Source organism: Geotrypetes seraphini, chromosome 6, assembly GCF_902459505.1.
Source record: "Geotrypetes seraphini chromosome 6, aGeoSer1.1, whole genome shotgun sequence".
Classification (NCBI taxonomy): Eukaryota; Metazoa; Chordata; class Amphibia; order Gymnophiona; family Dermophiidae; genus Geotrypetes; species Geotrypetes seraphini.
The window spans coordinates 209,213,628-209,235,082 of NC_047089.1; the positions used below are offsets into that span (position 1 = coordinate 209,213,628).

Consider the following 21,455-nt stretch of genomic DNA (forward strand, 5'->3'; position numbering starts at 1 on the left):
GAAGGAAGGGGCACATGTGGACTGCAGGGGGGAGTGTCAGGAAGGAGGGGTGCAGAGAGGAGGACAGGTGCCTGCACCCTTTACGAAGACCATGCCCGGGGTACACCGCACTCCCTCGCACCCCCTTACTATGCCAGTGATAGGCATTACTGTAAGTTGAATGTGTCCATTTTTTATTTATAATGCTTCATTACCCTACAATTTCATAAGAGTATTTTATTAGTCTTCACATTTTATTACACATAAAATGCTTTATAAAATTATCCTCCCATACATGATTTATGTATATGGAGGATAATATAAAGCATTTTGACCCGGATTCTAGTCTAAACCGTGCTGGTTTTTTTAGGCACGAGCTGGTGTCCAAGATAAGTGAAAAATGCCATTTAAATGATGCTTTAAACTGATTTTCAAGGTGCCCACCGGTGCCTAGAAACTGGCTTCAAAATCATGCCTCCCTCCATAGGCGCTTTATGGTGCCTAATGCCACTGTATGTATGGTTAATGCTGGAACTGGCCTTAGGCGCGGTATATTCCTTACAGAGGCGTGACTCATGTCAAAGGCAGGTGCCAGAAATGAAGGCCTGGAAAACCCTGCCTACATTTCTGGCGCCTACCTATGCCGGAGGGGCAATTCTCTAAATGGCGCCATCACGTGATTGACACATGATTGGCAGCTGTTTTTAAGGCAGCTGCTGACAATGGTGCCGGTTAGAGAATCCTGGCCTTTGTGCATACTAAATAGGCCATTTTGGTCTTTATCTACCATCATCTACTACATTACTGTCCCCTCACCCTCAAGGATACTCTAACACCACTGATACTTCATTTTAATGTTCCTTCTGTTGTTAGATACGAGTCCATAGATTAAGGTCCTCTTTTATTAAGGTGCGCTAACAGATTAGTACGCACTAATCGATTTAGTGCGCGCTAAACGCTAACGCGTGCATGTTAGTCTATGGATGCGGCAGCGTTTAGCACGCGCTAATTCGATTAGTGAGTGCTAATCAGTTAGCGCACCTTAGTACAAGAAGGGGGAAATGGGGGAAAATCCAGGACTATATCTACCCATTACTTTATACTTGTGATGTAACCCGATATTTGGCACTGTTGCTCAGAAGCAACATGTGTCTTCTATGGCTCTTACGGAAGATCCGCATCTCCAAATGCCTGTTACTTGGCACTGTTGCTCTCGTTCAGCGTCAAGTTATGTAAAGCAGCCGTTTCACCATCTGCCAATTAAAGGGTTACTACCAACTTGCTATTTTGTAATCAGGTTTACTGTAAATCATTTTGTAATTAAAGTAGTTTATACAATGAAATGAATTACCAAATGACTCATTCTTAAGTGCTATTTGTAAAAAAAAAATAAAAAATTGAAAAGGCAGTGGTTTGAAATCTACTAAAAATAACCACTCGTTAGGCTCCTGTTTCTCCTCACCGTTATGCAAATGATATGTGCTGACTTCCTCCGACACATGCTGCACGCTGTCAGAGACCATCTTAAAAACAGCTGTCCTTTGCTACAGTAAAAGAAAAAGTCTTCCCTGGGAGACTTCTGCATCTGTGAAGAACTAAAGCAAAGTCCTTCTGACACATCTTTGTCACAAATATTCAATCCTACAGCTGGATCACTGCAGACCATGTATTAGACAGATCACTAATCTTTTCTTTTGTTATTATACTTATTTTTTTAAATGACAGTTTGTGGTGCTCCTTATTGCTCCCAGTACAGTCAGAACTTGTTTGCATTGAGCTGTGGTGCCAGAGCTTTCGCTTAAAATGGGGGGAGGGGAGGGAGTGCATCCCCAGTGATGATGTTCACTCAAAGGCCACGCAGGGTTCCCCCTAGAACCCTGTACTCATGCTGCTAAATCTGGCCACGAGTGTTGCCACGGAATGATGAGTAGGGGCTTCTGTGCTGTAATCACAACTCTGGCCAATACAGGAGACAGAAAACTAGACTAGGAACTGAAACCATGTCTTAGTGCTTACCACTCAGCTCATCGATGACCTCATGCATTTCTTAGCAGTATGGTTTAATGTATGCAGGCATTACTGTTATCATGCTGGACGGAGTATTGGACATTAGTAACCTGATTATACATCTATTGCCTTATCAAGATATGTTCTAGTGAAATTTCCCGAATGTAATCCACTTTGGGCCATAAGGAGAGTTATTGGACTATAAATGACACATTACTTTGCATTACATTACATTACTAAGGGGCATTGGTGTAGTGAGGGTGAGAAGCGCCCGGGGTGGGTAGCACCACTCCCTCGTCCTCTTACCTACCCCCATCCCAATGCGCTCCTTCCACGCCTCCTGCCGCGCACGCGCGCCTTCCCTTCCCCCGTACCTCTTTAACGTTCCCAGCCAGAGCAGCAACCCCAAACTGCTGCTTGCGCCAGCGTCAGTCTTCTTCTGATGTCACTTCCTAGGTGAGGGTCCAGGAAGTGACATCAGAGGAAGAGCCAACGCTGGTTGGGGTTGTTGCTCGTGCCGTGAACATCAAAGCGGTACGAGGGAAGGGAAGAGGCGCATGCATGCGGTAGTGGGGGGGGGGAGCGGGAAGGAGCAGGGGGGCAGAGAGAATGGGTGTCGGCAACCCCACCAAGACAGTGTGTGGAGTGGACCGCCCCCTACCCACCCCCTCCTTTACTATGCCTCTGCTAAGGGGTTCTTTTACTGAAGTGCATTAAGGTTTTGTACTTACTGTATGTTAGTTGAAAAACTGGTGCATAGCAAGCGCAGAACCTGTGCAAGAAATGCAGGGGGCATGTCCAGGATCTGCCCTGCATTTATTGTTCATGGCAGACACATACTGCAGTGCCAGAAAGTGTGAGTGCCTGCACTGTCACAACAGGTAATGCGGTACAGGCCTGTGCAGAAATGAATATGAGCAACAGAGGTCTTCTGCAGCAATGCTCTCCCCTCTATACTCCTCCTAGATATCCTAATCCCCTGACATACCCCTGATCACATCCCTTAAGCCTCCAGACATCCCTGATTATGTCCCTCAACCCCCCTGACTATCCTAATCACAGCCCTCAATTACCCCAACACCCCTGATCACAATCCTTTATTTCCCTAACATCCCTGAATCCCATCATGCTAAGAAGCCCTTCCCTGAACTCAAGCCCGATTAATATGTGATGCTGGAAACTCTCCCCTCACCCCCTGGCCCTCCCAACATCCCCAGGACTTACCTGGAAGTGATCGGGGGTGGTTTACTGGGCTGGGGAAGGAGCAGTCACATTCCACATCTGCTCAAATGGCTCCAGGAAGCAAAATGGCTGCATGATCCCTAGTAGTAGTGTCGCAGTTCTAATGCTAGGGCATATCCCTCCATATAAGGAGAAGGATGTCCTCTGATGGTAGTACTGCAAGACCATGGCTAGGAGTCATGGTGGCTATTGTATTTCTCGGAGCTGGATGGGGCAGGAATGGAGGGGGACCACTCCCTGTTCAGCTCACTATAGCACCACCAATCACCTCCAGGTAAGTCCCGGAGATGTTGGGTGGGCCAAGTGGTGGTGGGAGGGTTTCCAATGTCACATGTGAGTGGGTCTTGGATTCCGAGAGGGGCTTATCAGAATAATGGGATCCAGGGGTGTTGGAGAAACAGAGGGTTGTGATCAGGTGTGTCGGGTGCTTCAGAGTTGTGATAAGGGGTATGTCAGAGTAATAGGATGTAAAAGGGGGGGGGGCTTCAAACCATTGCCACTTGACCTGTATGCTACTGGATTGCTGGTAGCATAGCTACACTTAGGTCCTCATCTTGAAGTGGTGGGAGGTGCAGCCACACTCTTTGCAGTAATGACAGCTAGCACATAGTACTGACCAGCATACTAGCTGTCACAGCTGGCCACACCTCTGACCTGCTCATGTCAGGCCCAGCTCCCACCCCTACCTGCTTTTAGCAGGTAGTGCAGGTTTTGTTATTGCTCTCCTGGTTTTTAACACGTAGTAGACATTAGCATGTATCTGAACTAACATCTAACACTGTTTTCTGTTGACTCCTTAATAAAGATGATTACAAAAAAAAACCAACAACCTCATGCTGGCTGCTTAATACATCTTACTAAAAAGGCCCCTATATTGTCTACACAACTATTTTATTATTTTCCTTAAACCAATTATATTCTAGTATAGAAACTTCAGCTACATTATTCAAATATGCTTAATACTACTTTTAACAATTGTATTTTTCTGTAAATCTTTCTTGAAATAGCAAGAATAAATCCAGTTAGTGTTTTCCTCATCTGCTTAGCACCAGTGCAATTGGACTGTGGGTCTGGGGATTTTATGGCCTGAGTCCAGAACCTTCTGTTCCACTTGCAGGCCATGTACAATCTAGTTATCATGCTGCAACCACAGTCTCCACTTTCTCCACTGCCACCTGGATTTGGCTGTGGCTCCTGCCTCTTTCAACGTTTATCAAGTCAACTGTACACTCAATAGAAGCCATAAACACACCAATTCCTCTTGCTACTCGTTAGAAGAATCTTGCAACAAATGTCACAGAGTCACCAGAGTACTCAACCCAGAGTAATAAATTTATTTAGAGGTTCGCAAGGGGTATCAGACAGCCCTACAAACTGATACAGTTTGAAGGGGAAAGTTCCTCATATACCCCGCGGTTCCTCCTCCTCCGTATTTATGCTTTTTCTAGTAAATTTCTTATTATACTTTTTATATTATAATTTATTTTTCTACAAACATTGTAACTGCTGGAGCTGATTTAATAAATACTTAGCTTTCAGGGGATTGGTAACAAGGCTGAAAGCTAAGTATTTATTAAATCAGCTCCAGCAGTTACAATGTTTGTAGAAAAATAAATTATAATATAAAAAGTATAATAAGAAATTTACTAGAAAAAGCATAAATACGGAGGAGGAGGAACCGCGGGGTATATGAGGAACTTTCCCCTTCAAACTGTATCAGTTTGTAGGGCTGTCTGATACCCCTTGCGAACCTCTAAATAAATTTATTACTCTGGGTTGAGTACTCTGGTGACTCTGTGACATTTGTTGCAACACTCAATAGAAGAACACAGAAAGGACCCTGGCAATATGAATCCTAAAGTTAGAACTCCTATACCTCACTCCACTCCTCTTCATCTACATACACGCCATCTTCTTCCTTGTAATATAATAACAAGGTAAAAAAATATTATATTACCCAGATTTAACCAGACATTCATGGATCTTCTGTACATCTTTCAGTTGTATTGATCGCACAGGTTCCCTGTCCTAGAAAAAGACAGAAGTTCCAGTTGTTTATTTAATTTTTTATGCTGTTCTATCAGGGAAGCTCAGAACAGTTTACATGAATTTATTCAGGTACTCAAGCATTTTTCCCTGTCTGCCCTAGCAGGCTCACAATCTATTTAATGTACCTGGGGCAATGGGGGCATTAAGTGACTTGCCAAGGATCACAAGGAGAAGTGTGAGTTGTAGCTTTAACCACTGCGCCACACTCTCCCCTTAACTAGTTGGCCCCATTTGTCCATTGTTAGGTGGATGGGCAGTCTGTTAGCCTGGACAAACTGTTGGTTTGTACAATAAGATATGGTGTCTGTATGCTACCACATTTACCTGGTCACATTTGAAGTAACTGATTGAAAGGGCATCTAACACAAAGTACCGTCGCTTCCAGCTCTTTCTCTGCAATAGAGGAAAATATAAAAGTTTTCAGATATTGCACTGAATTGCTGGTATTGCCAGGGTCAACTCAAGGGACTGTGGTGCTCTGATCCCACTTTTGCACTGGTGCCCCTCTCTCTCACATCAGTGCCCCCCTCTGCCTGTGATTCAGTATCTCTCTGTCCACTCCCGTTCCTATACTTGCAACCTGGTACCTCACCTTTCCTCTCATCACCCCTCCCCTACTGGTGATAAATGGTACCAAAATCCCAGTATGGTATCTCTTCCCCCAGCCAATGGTCAAGTATTTATTTAGTTCATTTATTTTCTATTCCATTTTCCCGAAAGTGCTCAGGTTAAACATACATAAAATACAGTTAACAGGTTACAATATGACAATTACAGTACGCGTTTACCCCGTTCTACCTTCAAACTCCTGTGTCCAGCCCTGAGCATTCTCTGCTGTGAGCTTTCATACCAGAAGCAGGAAGTTGCATCAGAAAGGAAGGGATGTGACTGAGGGAAGGCTCTGGACTGGGCACAGGCAGCATTTGTGAATCATTGCCACTGCTGGCACTCACTAGAAGTTTGAAGGTAGACTAGGGAGAGAGGTTGAGAGAAAGGGGGAATAGTGGGTTGCAGATGGAGGAGGAGGGGACAGAGCGAGAGATATCAGACCAGGATTAGGATGTCTTATCATCACCGGTGCCCTAATCCAGAGCTCACCTTGTCCGTAGGTTGAGCTGACCTTGCAAGCATGAAGCTTATGAGTTACAGGAAAATGAGAAGTCCAGCAACACCCCCCCCCCCCAAATACCCCAATATTCTGTGACACTTTTCTGGGAAGAAGCAGCTCTCACCTGCATAAATGCCTCTCACCTGGATTTTCAGAGGCATTATCTGGACCACAGTGACACTATCCAGACAGTGCCAGAGGGTCCAGGAATGGTGTCAGGAGTTATCTAGGTACAAACCAATAATAGAGGCAGTAAAAATAGTAGTCCTAATTTGTTCAGATAATTATCTGGGTACCAGCACTGAATATTGATGGTACCCAGATAACTGATGACAGTTGCTTTAAACCTCGACTTTCAGGCCCTGATTCTATAAAAGATGCCTATAGTTAGGTGCCTGGATTGGCGTGCCTAGCTGATCTAAGTGCCTAACTTACCCCCTCCCCCCCTTTTATGAAGCTGCATTAGCATTTTTTATTGCCAGCCATGGCGGTAAAAGTTCTGACACTCATAAGAATTCCGTGAGCGTTGGAGCTTTTACTGCTGTGACCAGCGATAAAAAACGCTAGTGCAGCTTCATAAAAGGGGGAAGGGGTAATTTTTTTAAATTGGCTTAATCAGTGCTGATAATTGAAAACACATTAAAAACCAATTAAAAAAAATTAATTTGCTGGTAGGTGCCTACCACTTTGAGTTAGGCATCTATACCAAGGTGCCTACTGGCGCTTACACAGCAAGTATAAGAATAGCCTTACTGGGTCAGACCAATGGTCCATCAAGCCCAGTAGCCCATTCTCACAGTGGCTAATCCAGGTCCCAGTACCTGGCCAAAACCCAAGGAGTAGCAACATTCCATGCTACCGATCCAGGGCAAGCAGTGGCTTTCCCCATGTCTTTCTCAATAACAGACTATGGACTTTTTCTCCAGGAAATTGTCCAAACCTTTCTTAAAACCAGCTACGCTATCCGCTCTTACCACAACCTCTGGCAATGCGTTCCAGAGCTTACTATTCTCTGAGTGAAAAAAAATTTCCTCTTATTGGTTTTAAAAATATTTCCCTGTAACCAGTGGCGTACCTAGGGTATGTGGCACCCGGGGCCCATCATTTTTTGACACCCCCCCCCCCCCCATGTAAAAATTTTTTTTTTTGCAATAACCATGAAATGGAATAAATGGTCAGAATAGAAACAGGCAGTGAAAATTTTCTTTTATTGAACCTCATATATGTAACCATTATTCCAAACATAACAAAACATAAATTATGTCTAAATTGTCCTGACATTAGAAGTACATATGGAGTAGTTGCAGGCAGTGGCGTACTTAGGGTATGTGGCACCCAGGGCCCATCATTTTTTGACACCCCCCCCATCTATATGAAAAATATGATTTTTAGTACCAATCTACATATCGCACCACAAGAGTGTACCTAGGAAAAGGCTGCATCTTAAACACTGCAGTGAGCACTAGAACACCAACACATACATTGTAAAACTAAACAAGCCAGATCCCGCACAGTCAATTGGTCCTGTAGTCAATGCCAACTGAAAACTATGTCTTTTTCATACACACAGAACAGAGATACACCCTCGCCCAAAATGGAATAATCACAAACTAAAAATAGAAATATGTAGACAAAAGTTAAACTGATCCGCCAAGAAACCAGACCCTGGATACAATGCAACACCACAAAAAACAGTAACACATGTCCTCTAAAACAGTGCAAAATATAAAGACAGTAGATGTAAATTTGAAAAAACTGATACATAACAATCACCACTTTATAAATTAACAAATAAAAATAAAACAAATAATGAGATATAAAAAAATACAATTTTATTGGACTAATCCCCGTAAGCTCGGTCCCCATCCCCGCAAACCACCTGATTCCATCCACACAAGCCTTGAATTGTTTATATTAAAGTATAAAAAGAAACAATATTCTGTACAATTGTCAATTTATAAATCAGCGTCTTCTCCCCACTCTCTTCCCCATTTCCCTTCAGCATCCTCAGCCCACTCTCTCTCCACTTTCCTTCAGCGCACGCACATAAAAACAAGCAAGTAATTTTATATCATTTTCATTCTATTCATTCATAGAAATTAAAGTCTAGATAATGCCAGTCACATAACAAAACATGATTTTACAAAAATAATTCCCTGCAGTCAAGCCTGCAAGGATTATTAGATGTCTTTCAGCAGTTCCCCTCCCTCCCTCCCCCTTACCTTTGTGGCCAAGTCAAAATGATCTACCAACAATAAAATTTTAAAAACACAAAGCACGCTGTACGCAGAGAAAATGTTAATTATCATTTATATTCCGCGGGTTTTCAAAGAGGTCAAGGCAGATGACTTTATGCAATGTCACCTCAGTAACAAGTATACAAAAATAGACAAATATTCCCCCTCCCTTTTTACTAAACTGCGATAGCGGTTTTTAGCGTAGGGAGCTGCGCTGAATGCCCCACGCTGCTCTCGACGCTCATAGGCTCCCTGCGCTAAAAAACTCTATTGCGGTTTAGTAAAAGGGGGCCATAGTGCAAAATATAGACAGCAGATATAAATTTTCAAAACGGACACATTTTGATCACTAAGTTGAAAATAAAATCATTTTTCCTACTTTTTTGTCTGGTGATTTCATGAGTCTCTGGTCCTTCTTCTGATCCTTCTTCTTTCTCTCTCCCCCTGGCTCCCCTCTTTATTTCTGCCTTTCTTTCTCTCTCCTCCTGGCCCCCCTCTTTCTTTCTGCCTTTCTTTCTCTCCCCCTTGACCCCCCTCTTTATTTCTGCCTTTCTTTCTCTCCCCTTGGTCCCCCTCTTTCTTTCTGCCTTTCTTTCTCTCTCCCCCTTGCCCTCCTCTTTCTTTCTGCCTTTCTTTCTCTCCCCCTTAACCCCCTCTTTATTTCTGCCTTTCTTTCTCTCCCCTTGGTCCCCCTCTTTATTTCTGCCTTTCTTTCTCTCCCCTTGGTCCCCCTCTTTCTTTCTGCCTTTCTTTCTCTCTCCCCCTGGCCCCCCCTCTTTATTTTTTCCTTTCTTTCTCTCTCCCCCTAGCCTGCACAAAGCCATCGTGCCGATTTCTCCACTTCCACGATTCTTTCCCTACCCTCACCCCCAAGCCAGCAGCCGATTTCTCCCTGCTCCTTCCCCGATGTCCTGATGTCCTGAACTTCATCGGGCAGCAGCAGCATTCACAATTCACTGATGTTGCCCGCTTCAGGCCTTCCTCTCTGTCGGGTCCTGTCTTCATGAAAACTGGAAGTAGGCAGGACCCGGCAGAGAACAAGGCCTGAAGCCGGCAACAGCAGCGAATTGTAAACGCTGCTGCTGCCCGAAGAAGGTAATGGAGCACCGAGGCAGTCCGCTTCTCCCCCCTCCCAGCCGAACCCCCGCTGACCCTCCTATCTCCCCCCCCCCCCGTGAACCTTTCCGACCTTCCCAGCGAGAGCAGCAAACCTCCTTCGCGGCTTTCTCCTCCCTCTGCCGCGTTACTGATGACGTCATCAGTGATGCGGCAGAGGGAGGATAAAGCCGACGCTACTGGAGGGAGGTTTGCTGCTTTCGCTGGGAGGGTCAGAAAGGTTCACTTGGGGGGGGGAGAGAGATAGGATGGTCAGCGGGGTTTCGGCTGGGAGGGGGGAGAAGCGGTCTGCCTTGGTGCTCCAAGGCCTGGCGCCATTACCTTTTTCGATAATGGCGCCGATGCTGCTTTCGCTGGGAGGGTAGGAGCGCGATAGGGACCGGGCCAGCTGTGCACCCCCCCCCCTAAGGCGGCACCCGGGATGGACCTCCCCCTCGCCCCCCTTGGTACGCTACTGCCCTGGGGAAACAGCCTGCAACAAGATCGCGCAATGCCAGAGATTTTTGCCTGCTTCGGCTGTTTCCTCCGCCGCGGTCCCGCCCCTCCTCTGACATCAGAGGAGGGGCAGGACCGTGGCGGAGGAAACAGTCGAAGCAGGCAAAGATCTCTGGCATCGCGATCTTGCTGCAGGCTGTTTCCAGACGCGACACCCGGCGCAGGGGGGTTAACTGGACCGGACCGGGAGCACCCCCTCAGGGCTTGGTACCCGGGGCGGACCGCCCCCCCCGCCCCCCCCCTTGGTACGCCACTGCCTGTAACTTCATCAAGTGTTCCCTAGTCTTAGTAATTTTTGATGAAATGAAAAATCGATCCACATGTATCCGTTTTACTCCACTCATGATTTTGTAGACTTCAATCATATCTCCCCTCAGCTGTCTCTTTTCCAAGCTGAAGAGCCCATACTGTTTTAGTATTTCCTCATATGAGAGGAGTTCCATCCCCTTTATCATCTTGGTCGCTCTTCTTTGAACCTTTTCTAGTGCCACTATGGGCTCGTTTTATCAAGCTGCAGTATAACGTGCAGAATACCGCGCGTTAAACCGCCTGCCGTGCTAGTCACTAACACCACCATTGACGTGGCGTTAGTTTTTTGGCTTGCCGCAGGGGTTAGCGCGTGATGAAATGTCCGACGCGCTAACCCCGCTAGCGTACCTTGATAAAAGGAGCCCTATATCTTTCTTGAGATAAGGAGACCAGAATTGAACACAATACTCCAGATGAGGTCGCACCTTGGAACGATAGGGGCATTATTACATTCTTAGTCTTGTTAACCATCCCTTTTTTTTTAAGTTCAATTTTTTAAATTGATTTTAATATACAAGAAGTACAAAAAGAGAAATGTTAAATTCCTAGCATCCTGTTTGCTTTCTTTGGCTGCCACTGCACATTGGGTGGAAGGTTTCGTTGTATTGTCTATGATGATACACAGATCCTTTTCTTGGGTGCTAATCCCCAAGGTGGACCCTAGCATCCGGTAACTGTGATTCAGGTTATTCTTCCCAATGTGCATCACTTTGTATACATGGTCAGGGTGGATTTGGCCTAAATGGAGTGCGCCTAAGGATTTTAACGTCTAGTGGTGCCTATGACTGCTTAAACACTGCTAGATGCGATTTTATAAACAATGCCTAGTGGTTGATTGACAGCGCTGAACAGTACTTAGATGCAATTTATAGAATCAAGCTCTCAGTGCTAGTATCCGAATACAGCTGGCCAGAGAGTTTAAATATCATGGGAAAGAGTTCATTTTGCCATAACTGAGCAGAGTTTTATGCTGTAACCTGAAGACAATGATCACACTCCAAATAGCTCCTCAAAGCAGGCCTTCAACTTGCATTGGCAGCACTTACCACATTACCCTGCTTCACACAGTAGCCTCTCTTGAGAACTGGTGGTCCAGACATGGGAACGTGACTCTGTGAACGCCTCAGGGCAATGTGAGGACTAGGATAACGCCCTTCAAGACTTTCTCCTCCATTCTAACAGAGGAAAATGCAGAAGAGAGAAATTACAGAAGTATATTTTGTGACATTAAAGAGAGACAATGCAATTTTTTATTCATTCTGCCCCTAAATTTTGAGAAAATAAACACGAAACAGGCTTCAGCCTTTTCAGGTCAAATATTTTGTAAAAATGATATTAGAAAGAGAAGAGTTAGCTGAATTGGAGACTGTTTTTGGTCATCCTTCAGTATATCATGGAGTAGACCAGGTCTTGAACATGAAAATTTAATTCCACATGAGATGTTGTTTTTAGATTCCATCCTGTTTCTTCTATGGCTAGTAATTTTCAGATTTCTTCAAATTCAGTGGCAACACTGTTTAGCAGAGATGTTAAAAAAAATGGCTGAGAAAAGGGCAAAGAAAAGCCACTGGTAAAATGAAAAGTCAAGGCAAACTTATCTACTTGATCTGAAATTTTTTTTTTTATCTAACATTCCAGAACTAAATGTACATTTCAACTAGCTCTGCAGCAATAAAGGGGTCCTTTTATTAAGGTGCACTAACCGATTTAGCACACGCTAAATGCTGAGGTGCCTATAGAATATAAAGGAGTGGAAAGCCCATAGGATTAGTGGTGAATCTTGTGGCCTAGGATTCAGAGAGTAAATTTTTAACAAAGTGCCATGGATGAGCACCTACTTAGACGCTATTTAATAAAGAAGAGTTGGCACCCACTAGTGTAATCTACTTAATGTCTGCATACATTACAGGCACAGATCAATTTTCGGGTGGCCACGTCGTGAATAACGTCCATTACTGAGGGATTGTGCCCTGAGGAAACCCCTGTAGGGTGAAACATGTTGGCGACCTTATCCCTCTTGGTTAACCACCCAAGCTAAGTATATGCACTTTACAACTTTATGGAGCAGTTGCTTTTATTTAACATACTGAATATTTAAAAAATAACCACTGTAGACTTTCAATTACCAAATTAGTGACCCGATGACGATAGGGTGCATAAAGCCAAATGTTATGAAAGTTTATTGAACGTTTGGTGGCACTTCTGAGGGCCTGAAGAATCAACATTTATATAGAAGGTATTTAGGGGAGGTTGAATTGCACCATCCCTTCAATTGTGATTTAGAGTTCATCCTTCTATTGAAATCGTATATTGTAAGCCTAACTCAGGAATACATTACAGGCACAGACATACAGTATATATCTACCCTAACGGTGGTGTAAATGCCCACACTTATAATTTGCAAATTTGCACGTAAATTATAGTATACTATAATTTACCCATGTACTTGTGTGCTCTGCCCACCTTCCGTCCAAACTCAACCCATATACATGCTCACTGTTAAAATATGAACCATCATGTGAACATATGCATACCCCCCATACACCTCTCCCCCTTCCCCCCATTGTTTTAATAATAATTATAACAATGTAATAAATGAATTAAACAAAAATACAATTCAATTAATTCCACACATCCCTCCTATTCCCACCCCTACCCATGAATGAAAGGCGACATCAAGTACCGTTTTTTAAAGCACCTACATTTTTCTTTATAAAATGCTTATTTTTTTAAACAGCGTTTTCAACTTAAGTTAGGTGCCAGTAGGGTGCCATTTATAGAATATGGGCTAGAGTGCCACAGTTTTAGGGTAGTTCCTGAATGAAGGAGCAGGAGGAAATTACTAGTATTGTCTGTTAATTTAATGACTATTTGTATATATTTTATGACTGTTTGTATATGTATATGTTTTATATTACAGTACTCCCCCCAAATTCACGGGGTTCCATTCCGGAAACCCCCGCGAATTTTGAAAAACCGCAAATGCGTTTTTTTGCCTGTCAAAAGGAAGAGGAGGCAGGAGAGGGTAGCTGGAGCGCCAGCGGGTGAAGAAAATCACTCGCGTTCATCTCTGACCACCTCTTCCTGTAGTAAAGTCAGGCTACACCAATCAGGAGCTGCTTTGACACTGTATTTGTATATATATTTGTATATATTTTAATTTGTATTCAATGTTAATTTCATGCCAATTTATAATATGTGTTTTTCTTTACTGTAAACTGCTTAGACACCTTATAGGCCTATGAGCGGTATATCAAATGCAAATAAAGATAAAGATACTGGGACAATATAAAACATCAAGGAAGGGAAAAAGCTGACAGAAAAATGTGCATATGAAATTGCAAGACATTTACATGAGTATACTAAATTTAAGGCTCTGACACCGATCACACGCAACATTCTACCAAAGTCTTTGCTTACATGCCTTTTCTCTGGGAAATTTTTCCTTTTCAGTAGCTGACCAAAATATGCAGTACAGTGATACCTTGGAATCCGAACTTAATCCGTTCCAGAACCCTGTTCAAGTTCCAAGACAATTTTTCCCATTGAAATATAATAGAAACTGGATTACCGTATTTGCCGGCGTATAAGACGACTGGGCGTATAAGACGACCCCCCAACTTTTAGTTAAAATATAGAGTTTTGTTATATACTCGCCGTATAAGACTACCCCTTCTTCCGCACACCTTCTCTACCGCCCCGGGTGCAGCACAGCCGGCCAGGTCCCCTTACTTTTGTGGCACTTCCCCGACCGACCGACAACAGCATTAGAGAGCTGCACGGGGACGCCCCTAGGGTCGCGGGGATCCCGTGGGGACGCCCCCTAGGGTTGCGGGGATCCCATGGGGACGCCTCCGAGGGTCGCGGGGCTCCTGCGGGACTGGATGCTCAGTCTTCTGGATGTACGCGGCTCTTCTTCTCCCTACCTTCTCTGCTTGCAGCACAGAGCCGAACGGAAGTCTTCCCGACGTCAGCGCTGACGTCGGAGGGGAGGGAGGGCTTAAACAAAGCCCTCCCTCCCTCCGACGTCAGCGCTGACGTCGGGAAGACTTCCGTTCGGCTCTGTGCTGCAGGCAGGGCAGATAAGGAGAAGGAGAGTAGCCTCGCGGTACCAAGAGAGAGGGGCGGCTACCCCGCCCCGGTTGCAGCACAGCCGGCCAGGTTCCCTTACTTTTGTGGCACTTCCCCGACCGACCGATAACAGCCCGGGTCCGACAATCCTCCCTGCCCTGTAGCCGCGAATCTAAATTACCTTCTTACAGCAGCTGTAAGAAGGTAATTTAGATTCGCGGTTAAGGGCAGGGAGGTTTGTCGGACCCGGGCTGTTATCGGTCGGTCGGGGAAGTGCCACAAAAGTAAGGGAACCTGGCCGGCTGTGCATGCAACAAGGGCATGTAAACAGTACCCGGCGTATAAGACGACCCCCGACTTTGGGGAGGATTTTAAGGTACTAAAAAGTCGTCTTATACGCCGGCAAATACGGTAATCTGTTCCTGGGTCCCACAAACGGAAATTGTAACAGTAAATACACTAGATTTTAAGGTAAAATATTAACAAATATTCCAAAGCAGCATTCAGATTCTGGGGCAGAAACATACACATACAATGTGCAGGGCGTTCGGATTCCAAAGCAGAGTTCGGATTCTGGGGCAAAATTTACTACAAAAAAAGGTTTGGATTCCAAAACGAGTTCTGGGGCATTCGGATTCCGAGGTACCATTGTATTTTAAAATTCCACAACCATAGATGCTTGTGAGATTTCGGTACTTCATGTTCATTTTACTTGTGCTTTTAATATTTTTTAATTGAGGGAGTGAATAATACTATTTTTTTTTTTTGCTTTATATTATTGTTAACATGCATGGAGCTTTGTGGTTACGGTGCAAATCCGTATGTATGAAAATAGATAAAAAGATAAATAAAAATTTCTGGAGTCCCATGCAAGTGCTACTTCTGGACTACCCTTACTTTCACTTTTCACAATGCAACGAGGAAAAAAACAAAATTATCTAGGTCAATCCATGCAGCTAAGAGAGAAGACCAGGTGCTGGGTCTCTAAGCAGAAAGGAGGAACCAGAGGCCGAAGAACAGGAAAAGAGCAGAAAAAGGAAGGCAGCAGAAGAGATACATGCAAGGGGGACAACTCCTAGGGTGAATAAGAGAAACAGAATAGGAAGAAAGAATCAGGAAACACCAACTCCTGTTCAGCCTTCAAGTGTCCTCAGTTTGACTGCTGAACTATCCTCATAAAGATAGGGTTCCCAGATTTTGTAACGCTAAAATCCAGACATGTGGTTCCACCCCCCAACCACGCCAAGTTCCACCCCAGCCCTGTCCCATTCCATAGGATTACCTGGATATGTCCTTTTGAGGACATATCCAGGGGTCCAGACGGCTTTTCAAAACTCAGAACTTTGTCCGGGTTTTGAAAAGCTTCCAGTGTCGGGATGGCATCTGCAAATGCGCAGATGCAACGCGGTGATGTCATGCACACATGCGCGCAACACCATCTTGATGCATGAACAGGTTAAGGGGTGGGGCCCTCCAGACGTGACTCCAAACTTGAAAATCCAGGCAAACTGCTTTTAAATGGGCGGCTAAAAGTATCAAATATTTAGGGATTAATATTTCTTCTAGTCCTCAGTCACTCTATGATTTGAATTTCCCTCCTTTGCTTAAATCTTTGTGGGCGGACCTTGATAGATGGGAGGCCTCTTCTCTTTCTTGGTTTGGCCGCATCCAGAGTGTGAAAATGATGGTGTTACCAAAACTTTTATATCTCTTTCAAGCCTTGCCGATTCCACTTATGGATGCCTTTTTTCGCAGGGTCTCTAGGAAACTGTTTCAGTATATCTGGAAAAGTAAGCCTCCGCGGGTTCAATGGAGTGTGTTGCATCAATTTCGGGACCATGGTGGGATGGGTGTCCCTTGTTTGAAGCGCTATTATGTAGCAGCCCAATTGAAGGCATTTCTGACTTGGTGTAAAGCTCGCACTAAAAGTTGGGTCAAGATCGAACACCCGCATATTGATGATGATCTTTGTGTTGGGCTTCCTTGGCTGTCTCTGCCAGAGGCCCGGGCATTGCTACGAGGCTCTAACCCTTTTCTCGCCCTTACCTTCAACTTATGATCTTGTACTTGGGCTCGATTGCTCCTGGGTAGGTGTTAATTTTTATCTATGCCGCTTTGGGTGGCAGAGGGGTTTGTGCCTAGTCGCCTGGATCTGAGATTTAAAACTTGGGCCTTCCAGGGCCTTGCGGATCTGGGGGATTTTTTTGAGGAGGGTCAGATTGTTTTCTACTCGGACTTATGGGAGGCCTACGATTTGGAGGAAGCTGGATTTCTTTCGATATCACCAGGTCTGCGACTTTCTTTGGCGTAGGGCCCTGGGCGAGTTGTTGATCCCGGAAACTTTGTTGGAATGGGCCATGGGTGACAGTTGTGGTCGGGAATGTGTTACTCGCTTTTATAAGGCACTTACTTCCCCAAATGCCCCCCCAATTAAATATATTCAGGTTTGGGAGACTTTGTTGGGGCGGACTTTTGCTGCTTGATGGTGGGCCAATCTTTTCAAAAGCTTGCTGCATTCCTCAATTGCTAGCTATTTGGTGGAAAATGGATACAAGATGCTCTACCAGTGGTACCTTACACCAGTTCGCTTGCACTGTATTTACTCGCACACCTCAGACTTGTGTTGGAGACAGTGTGGGCAAAGAGGTACATTTTTGCATATTTGGTGGGATTGCTCTAAAGTGGCCCCCTATTTTTCATAGACCTGTTCGCAAATCTATGGGCAGTGCTTTATTGCAAATGCCGTATGGGGCGTTGCCGCGCTCCTTTCAGACCTTGGCTTTTCATGTGTTTACAGCTAGCAGACTGTTGTTGGCTGCACAGTGGAAGCAGGTTCACCCACCTACTAAGCAGCATTGGGAAAATTAGCATTTATTTTTCGTATGTCTAAATTGACAGCTCTCATGCATAATCGCCTCTCTCAGTTTTTGAAGGTTTGAGATCCATACATCAAGTGGTCATCGGCCTCCTAGTGGTCTCACCCAGCTAATTTGGTGGTCTCTAGTTGGTTTTCTGACCACAAATGGGATAGGGGGTTGGGGTGGGAGGGGCTGTGGATGGGGGTCATGTTCTGCTTTGGCCAGTTTTGTCTCGTACTGAAGAATCCCAGTATGACTTTTGGTGGGGTGGGGGGCTGTGAGTGTTAGGGTGGTTGTTTGCCTTGTTCATGGTTATGTATCTTTCTGCATTATCTCAATAAACTTTTGGAAAAAAAAAACCCAAAACACTTAGAGTAGTGATGCACTTTTAAAGTGGTCCGTACCCAGGCTCCGTCGGTGACGTCACCCATTTGTGAGAATACGCTGCCTGCTTGTCCTGGGATAATAACATTTTAACCCCAAAAAGAAAGCTTATTTGTTTATCCCAGTCCTTCTCCACCTCTTAAGAACATAAGCAGTGCCTCCACTGGGTCAGACCAGAGGTCCATCGTGCCCAGCAGTCCGCAAACGCGGTGGCCCAACAGGTCCAGGACCTGGACTGTAATCCTCTATCTATACCCCTCTATCCCCTTTTCCAACAGGAAATTGTCCAATCCTTTCTTGAACCCCAGTACCGTACTCTGCCCTATTACGTCCTCTGGAAGCGCATTCCAGGTGTCCACCACACGTTGGGTAAAGAAGAACTTCCTAGCATTCGTTCTGAATCTGTCCCCTTTCAACTTTTCCGAGTGCCCTCTTGTTCTTTTATTATTCGAAAGTTTGAAGAATCTGTCCCTCTCTACTCTCTCTATGCCTTTCATGATCTTGTAAGTCTCTATCATATCCCCTCTAAGTCTCCTCTTCTCCAGGGAAAAGAGTCCCAGTTTTTCTAATCTCTCAGCGTATGAAGGGTTTTCTATCCCTTTTATCAGACGTGCCGCTCTTCTCTGAACCCTCTCGAGTAACGCCATATCTTTCTTAAGGTACGGCAACCAATATTGGACGCAGTACTCCAGATGAGGACGCACCATCGCCCGATATAACGGCAGGATAACTTCTTTTCTTAGAGGAGGAAAAATGAAGTTCCACTTTCAGAAAGTAAACTCAAAAACAGCTAGAGCATCTAACATGCAATGTATTTTTTTTTTTTTTTTTTAAGTAACCAAGAATCAAACTAAACTTCCAGGCTCCTCTCTCCCACGGGATACAGTCCCCAAAATTAAAGGTTACATCCAAACTGCACAGAAACCCATACAATTTCCCTCTGAGGGTTGCAGTTTCAAAATAAATTGAACAATATCAGGTTCTGTGTGAAAATCCAAAAGGTATCCCAAGTTCTACTCAGCATTCTGGAAAAAAAAAATTACCCTCCTTCTTTAAGCATGGTATTCCCAAGCTTGGGCTCCTTAGTCTGCCCTTTTAAGTCTCCCTGGGATCCTCCATGTTCACTCAGTTCCATATTATTCTTAGATCACATAAGGTGTTCACTTCTCATACCTAAGCCTCCTGAGATTTCCCTTCCTCCTCTGTTACTTTGGCTACTGCCCCTACTTACTTATGCTTCCTAGCTAATAACAGGGCTTTCCCCTCCTATTTCTTATACCATTTGTCTAAAGGTAAGGGTTTGCCTTCACTTGTCTCAGTAAATCCTGTGTTCCTTAGACAGCCATCCTCAAGACAACCCTCTTTCAAGGAGAGCAACCACATTACAAAACAGCACTTCTCTAAAGTCAGTTCCACCTTGAATGAACTTCCTTCTCTTAGCTGTTTCCACATGCACAAAACCAAAGCACCAACTTTTCTGCAGTTCCTTTATCACTGCTAAAACTCTTCCTATTCCCTCTCAGGCAAGATAGAGCTGAGGTCCCCTTTCTTTAGATTTCTGTCAGGGCAGCTTTAAGGCACAGCTAGGGTTGCCAACTTTTTGACTAAGAAAAACCCTTATTCTACCCCTGTGCCCTGCCCCACCCCTTACCACACCCACTGTTGTACCCTTCTGCCCTGTTCCTCTACAGCAGTGTCTCGCAAACTTTTTCAAGTCGGGGCACACTAAACCTAGTGTCCTCAGCTCGAGACCACCCGGAGGTGCGCTGGCATCGGCGTGATGACATTATGCACATGCGTGACATCAGCTGTCAGCACATGTGCAAAGGCCCTTCAAACGGGCCTTGGCAGAAAGACCCGCTGGAGAGAAGGCCATCAGAAAGACCTGCGCTGGAGAGAAGGGCCGGCAGAGAGAAGAGGTGCCGGCGTCGGGAGATTGTTTACAGGACGTGCCTCTCTTCACATCCTGTAGACAGTCATCCGGCGCCGGCACATAGTTTGCAATACACTGCCTTAGTGTTTATGGAAACCGCTGAGAACTCTGAGTAAGATTCAGCGGTATATCAAATCTGAATAAACACAAACATAGTACTAATGTCCAGGATGGGGCAGAGGAATAGCCTGATAGGTAGAGCAGCGGGCTGAGAATTGGAGGGCCCAACTTCAAATGCTATAGCAGCTCCTTGTAGCTTTAGGCAATCCACTTAACCCTCCATTGGTGTGGAATGGCCAAGGATAGCACTGGCACCCTCACCCCATTTAGGGCCTACCATCAAAACTAATGCACTTTCAGCAACCACATAGGCCCAGAATGTCCAGGAGCCAAATAGCAACAACCCTACATATAGAAAGGCAGCACCCTATAACATCAATATACATCTTGGTCATAAGAACATAAGAGTTGCCATACTGGGACAGACCAAAGTTTCTAAGTGGCCAACCCAGGTCACAAGTACCTGGTAAAGATCCCAGGGCAAAAAACAGGTTTTATGCTGCTTATCCTAGGAGTAGTGGATTTCCCCAAGCCATCTTCATCTTAATAATGGCTTATGGACTTCTCCTTTAGGAAATTATCCAAACCTTTTTTTAAACCCTGCTTTCACTACATTCTCTGGCCATGAATTCCAGAGTTTAATTACATGTTGAGTGAAGAAATATTTTCTCTGGTTTGTTTTAAATCTACTACTTATTAGTTTCATCACATGCCCCTTAGTCCTAGTATTTTTGGAAAGAGTAAGCCATCTCATTCTGTAATGTCTATCTCAGCCTCACACTTTCTACACCAGCATTCTTGAATGAAAGGCTTGAGGGTCAGTGTTGTGCCCATTCATACTGATTCTTCCCTCTCTACTTAAAGAATGACTTGGGGATGGCTTCCTGTGGTTATCCGCGAGGACAGGGAAGGTGACAAATTTTTCTAAAATACCTGGACATCTTAATTCCATTCTCTATAGTCTATGTAAAATGGGGCTTAGAGTGTCTTATCTTTTTAAGACCCAAACTCCAAAATACTGGGTATTAGCTAGTAATCCCCCCTCCTTTTAGTAAACTGCAGTAGAGGTTTCTACTGCAGCATGAGCGCTAAATCCTACAAAGTTGCTCCGACGCTCACAGAATTCCTATGAGCGTCAGAGCAGAGTCGGAACATTTAACGCTCCAGGCCAGGGTATAAACCTATATTGCAGCTTAGTAAAAGGGGGTAGGGGGGGTGGGGGAGAGATTTCTCAGTTCTTGATGGTAACTATTGCTGATCTAAACAAGGAATGTCTCCTACCAGTCCAAGTACAAGAGTGTGCACTGTGAAAGCAATTTTCAAACAGGGAAATCTGCGTAGCTAAATAGTTCTAAAAATCTCTCTCAAAACTTTTGTTATAAATCTTTTGTGTGTGTGATTTTTGATTCCTATCTACAAAAGGCTATGATTTTTTTTTTTCTGTTTTGTCTTTTCTTTATTTGTGGTTTCAGTTGAAGTCCCTGACTTGTGTTTTGCTTTGAGTTTTGTGAGACTTAGGGGGGCACTGGGTTCTATTTGAAACCAAGTCTCACCCTGGTAGATACAGAGAAACAAAACGCTTCTGAAATAACCACATTAAAGAGGCT

The 21,455-nt window shown here is 44.6% G+C and overlaps 1 protein-coding gene across 4 annotated transcripts in view; it reads right to left on the minus strand.

Moving 5' to 3' along the window:
• The window catches only part of PLEKHA2 (pleckstrin homology domain containing A2), a 125,378-nt gene that overhangs the window by 40,164 nt on the left and 63,759 nt on the right, over positions 1 to 21,455 (minus strand). For all 4 annotated transcript variants that reach the window (XR_004539966.1, XM_033950288.1, XM_033950286.1 and 1 more), the window contains 3 exons: positions 11,589 to 11,717; positions 5,602 to 5,670; positions 5,186 to 5,256 (listed from right to left, as the gene is read on the minus strand). Coding sequence is in view for 3 of the 4 variants with exons in the window: in XM_033950288.1 (XP_033806179.1) it covers positions 5,186 to 5,256; positions 5,602 to 5,670; positions 11,589 to 11,717 (269 nt within the window). In the remaining variant the exon portion in view is untranslated. The remainder of the gene's footprint in view (positions 1 to 5,185; positions 5,257 to 5,601; positions 5,671 to 11,588; positions 11,718 to 21,455) is intronic.